This window comes from Anoplopoma fimbria, unplaced genomic scaffold (assembly GCF_027596085.1).
Source record: "Anoplopoma fimbria isolate UVic2021 breed Golden Eagle Sablefish unplaced genomic scaffold, Afim_UVic_2022 Un_contig_12137_pilon_pilon, whole genome shotgun sequence".
Classification (NCBI taxonomy): Eukaryota; Metazoa; Chordata; class Actinopteri; order Perciformes; family Anoplopomatidae; genus Anoplopoma; species Anoplopoma fimbria.
The window spans coordinates 1-5,000 of NW_026551642.1; the positions used below are offsets into that span (position 1 = coordinate 1).

At 50.6% G+C, this 5,000-nt stretch overlaps 1 protein-coding gene across 1 annotated transcript in view; it reads left to right on the forward strand.

Annotated features, from left to right (window-relative positions):
* Window positions 1-1,218: 1,218 nt before the first annotated feature.
* LOC129115687 (properdin-like) overlaps window positions 1,219-5,000 on the forward strand; it is a gene marked incomplete at its 5' end in the record, with an annotated part of 6,978 nt that continues 3,196 nt past the window's right edge. Inside the window, 7 exon segments of the mRNA XM_054626992.1 lie at window positions 1,219-1,357; window positions 1,854-2,034; window positions 2,357-2,520; window positions 2,726-2,889; window positions 3,714-3,923; window positions 3,999-4,166; window positions 4,946-5,000. The exon segment at window positions 4,946-5,000 is cut by the window's right edge and continues 137 nt beyond it. Of these exon segments, the coding sequence (XP_054482967.1) occupies window positions 1,219-1,357; window positions 1,854-2,034; window positions 2,357-2,520; window positions 2,726-2,889; window positions 3,714-3,923; window positions 3,999-4,166; window positions 4,946-5,000 (1,081 nt within the window).

The window sequence follows — 5,000 nt, forward strand, 5'->3', positions numbered from 1 at the left end:
TCTGTGTCTCACTGTCTCTGTGTCTCACTGTCTCTGTGTCTCTGTGTCTCAGTGTCTCTGTGTCTCAGTGTCTCTGTGTCTCAGTGTCTCTGTGTCTCTGTGTCTCACTGTCTCTGTGTCTCTGTGTCTCAGTGTCTCTGTGTCTCTGTGTCTCACTGTCTCTGTGTCTCTGTGTCTCAGTGTCTCTGTGTCTCTGTGTCTCTGTGTCTCTGTGTCTCACTGTCTCTGTGTCTGTGTCTCACTGTCTCTGTGTCTCAGTGTCTCTGTGTCTCACTGTCTCTGTGTCTCTGTGTCTCTGTGTCTCACTGTCTCTGTGTCTCTGTGTCTCTGTGTCTCTGTGTCTCAGTGTCTCTGTGTCTCTGTGTCTCAGTGTCTCTGTGTCTCTGTGTCTCTGTGTCTCACTGTCTCTGTGTCTCTGTGTCTCTGTGTCTCACTGTCTCTGTGTCTCTGTGTCTCTGTGTCTCACTGTCTCTGTGTCTCAGTGTCTCTGTGTCTCTGTGTCTCTGTGTCTCACTGTCTCTGTGTCTCTGTGTCTCAGTGTCTCAGTGTCTCTGTGTCTCACTGTCTCAGTGTCTCTGTGTCTCACTGTCTCAGTGTCTCACTGTCTCTGTGTCTCTGTGTCTCACTGTCTCTGTGTCTCACTGTCTCTGTGTCTCTGTGTCTCACTGTCTCTGTGTCTCACTGTCTCTGTGTCTCTGTGTCTCACTGTCTCAGTGTCTCTGTGTCTCACTGTCTCTGTGTCTCACTGTCTCTGTGTCTCTGTGTCTCTGTGTCTCTGTGTCTCTGTGTCTCACTGTCTCAGTGTCTCTGTGTCTCTGTGTCTCTGTGTCTCACTGTCTCTGTGTCTCTGTGTCTCACTGTCTCTGTGTCTCTGTGTCTCTGTGTCTCTGTGTCTCTGTGTCTCACTGTCTCTGTGTCTCTGTGTCTCTGTGTCTCACTGTCTCAGTGTCTCACTGTCTCTGTGTCTCTGTGTCTCACTGTCTCTGTGTCTCACTGTCTCACTGTCTCTGTGTCTCACTGTCTCTGTGTCTCACTGTCTCACTGTCTCTGTGTCTCTGTGTCTCACTGTCTCTGTGTCTCACTGTCTCACTGTCTCTGTGTCTCTGTGTCTCACTGTCTCTGTGTCTCTGTGTCTCACTGTCTCTGTGTCTCACTGTCTCACTGTCTCTGTGTCTCACTGTCTCTGTGTCTCTGTGTCTCACTGTCTCTGTGTCTCAGTGTCTCTGTGTCTCTTGTCCTTCACTGTGACTGTCAGTCCTCTGATTGGCTCCATGAGTCACATGTTTATGAAGACAGATATCAGCTTTGTGAGAAATAAAGAGGTGTTCACTCAGGAACTATACAACAGCAGTGAGACGTCTCACTCCGTCTTTAGAGTGAGATGTCTCACTCTTTCTTGATGAGACTTTTTAGTCCAAAAGAAACAAACTAATTCGGAAAAAAACAAAACTGATTCAGCTTTTTGGAAGTTTGCCTGAAAATTGTGCAACTTTTGGAAAAAATAACAAACTTTCCCCTGTGAGGAAATCCTGGAAGTTCACCTAGTACACACACACACACACACACACACACACACACACACACACACACACACACACACACACACACACACACACACACACACACACACACACACACACACACACACACACTGTGGAAGGGAAACTGCTTTTATCATTCTGCTTATATGTGTGTGTGTGTGTGTGTGTGTGTGTGTGTGTGTGTGTGTGTGCATATGTGTGTGTGTGTGTGCATACGTGTGTGTGTGTGTGTGTGTGTGTGTGTGTGTGTGTGTGTGTGTGTGTGTGTGTGCATATGTGTGTGTGTGCATACGTGTGTGTGTGTGTGTGTGTGTGTGCATATGTGTGTGTGTGCATACGTGTGTGTGCAGAGTGTGTGCGGTGTTTTGCACGCTTCGACCAGGTCCTGGGTCAGTGTGATGAAGAGCTTGGTGAGGTGGATGAAGAGGACTGCTGTCAGAACCCTCACTACGGTTACCAGGCAACAGACGGAGTGTGTCATTCCTGTGGGTCAGTGTACACACACACACACACACACACACACACACACACACACACACACACACACACACACACACACACACACACACACACACACACACACACACACACACACACACACACACACCGTTCTCTTTTAACAAGTCAGTGTTTGTGGTCCTACCTTTCCTACAGAACCTGAATGTGACACAGAGACACAGTGACATTGAAGGCATCAATCAACAACGACACACACACACACACACACACACACACACACCCCCAGCCTTCACACCGTTCTCTTTTAATTCCCAAGTCACAAACCAGTAACACCAGTATGTTTGGTGTGTTTCCAGTCCACAGTGTGGTCTCCCTGGTCGCCATGGTCACAGTGTAATGTCCTGTGTGGAGAAGGAGTAACGCAGAGGAGCAGGACACATGAACACGGAGTCTCAGAATGTGAGAATCCTCGAGAAAAACTGGAGATAAAACCCTGTAATGGGACCTGCTGTGGGAAGAATGACATACACACACACACACACACACACACACACACACACACACACACACACACACACACACACACACTCACATAATCACATACATGTTGAACTAATACGTCATAAATCTCTGCATGCGTGTGTGTGTGTGTGTGTGTGTGTGTGTGTGTGTGTGTGTGTGTGTGTGTGTGTGTGTGTGTGTGTGTGTGTGTGTGTGTGTGTAGGGGGGTGGGGCTTGTGGCTCACCTGGTCTGCCTGCTCGGTCACCTGTGGAGGAGGCGGAGTCAGGAGGAGAGAGAGAGTCTGCTCCAGTCCTCCTGAGTGTCGCTCAGTCTGCAGCGGTGCTTCAGAGGAGACAGACAGGTGTCCAACAGACACCACCTGTCCAGGTAACCCACGGCCTGTCTGTCTGTCTGTCTGTCTGTCTCTGTCCACCTGACTCTGTCTCTCCACCTGTCTGTCTCTCTCCACCTGTCTGTCTCTCTCCACCTGTCTCTCTCTCCACCTGTCTGTCTCTCTCCACCTGTCTCTCTCTCCACCTGTCTCTCTCTCTGTCCTCTCTCCACCTGTCTCTCTCTCCACCTGTCTCTCTCTCTCCACCTGTCTCTCTCTCCACCTGTCTCTCTGACTCTCTCCACCTGTCTGTCTCTCTCCACCTGTCTCTCTCTCTCCACCTGTCTGTCTCTCTCTCTCTGTCTCTCTCTCTCCACCTGTCTGTCTCTCTCTCCACCTCTCTCCACCTGTCTCTCTCTCTCTCTCTCTCCACCTGTCTCTCTCTCCACCTGTCTCTCTCTCTCCACCTGTCTCTCTCTCCACCTGTCTCTCTCCACCTCTCTCTCTCCACCTGTCTCTCTCTCTCCACCTGTCTCTCTCTCTCCACCTGTCTCTCTCTCCACCTGTCTCTCTCTCCACCTGTCTCTCTCTCTCTCTCTCCACCTGTCTCTCTCTCCACCTGTCTCTCTCTCTCCACCTGTCTGTCTCTCTCTCCACCTGTCTCTCTCTCTCCACCTGTCTGTCTCTCTCTCCACCTGTCTCTCTCTCTCTCCACCTGTCTCTCTCTCCACCTGTCTCTCTCTCTCCACCTGTCTCTCTCTCTCCACCTGTCTGTCTCTCTCTCCACCTGTCTCTCTCTCTCTCTCTCTCCACCTGTCTCTCTCTCCACCTGTCTCTCTCTCCACCTGTCTGTCTCTCTCTCCACCTGTCTGTCTCTCAGTTCATGGTGGTTGGTCCGGTTGGTCCGGTTGGTCTCAGTGTTCAGGTTCGTGTATCAATGACCAGGGCCGTGATGTCATCGTCCCCTCCAGAGTGCAACATCGTTCTTGCTCTAGCCCCGCCCCTTCCAGTGACACGGTTCCCCCTGGCAACAGTTGCCCGGGGGACGAGTTCAAGGACCAGGACTGCAGCGAGCTCCCCAACTGTCCAGGTGAGACAATGACCCGATGATGAAACAGGTACCAGAAAGCACAGATCTGACTGTTCTGATTGGCTCCCTCTGCAGTGGACGGCAGCTGGGGGGCGTGGTCTGCACCCAGGCCGTGCTCCGTCTCCTGTGGGGAGGGGCTTCAGCTGTCAATGAGGATGTGTGATGGCCCCGCCCCTAAATATGGAGGCCGAGTCTGTGACGGGCCGAGCACTAAGAGCAGCGTGTGTCATACAGTCTGTCCAGGTAACACACACACACACACACACACACAGACACACACACACACACACACACACACACACACACACACACACACACACACACACACACACACACACACATAGACACACACACACACACACACACACACACACACACACACACACACACACACACACACACACACAGACACACACACACACACACAGACACACACACACACACACAGACACACACACACATAGACTAACACACACACACACACACACACACACACACACACACACACTAACACACACACACACACACACACACACACACACACACACACACACATAGACTAACACACACACACACACACACACACACACACACATAGACACACACACACACACACACACACACACACACATAGACTAACACACACACACACACACACACACACACACACACACACATAGACTAACACACACACACACACACACACACAGACTAACATATATACACACACACACACACACACACACACACACACACACACACACACACACACACACACATAGACTACACACACACACACACACACACACACACACACATAGACTAACATATATACACACACACACACACACACACACACACACACATAGACTAACATATATAACACACACACACACACACACACACACACACACACACACACACAGACTAACACACAAACACACATAGACACACACACACACACAGACAGACACACACACACACACACACCCTCTGAGTCTGTCTCCCTCTCTCCGTCTCAGTCGTCGGGTTCTGGTCCGGCTGGTCCAGTTGGGGTGAGTGTTCCTCGTCCTGTAT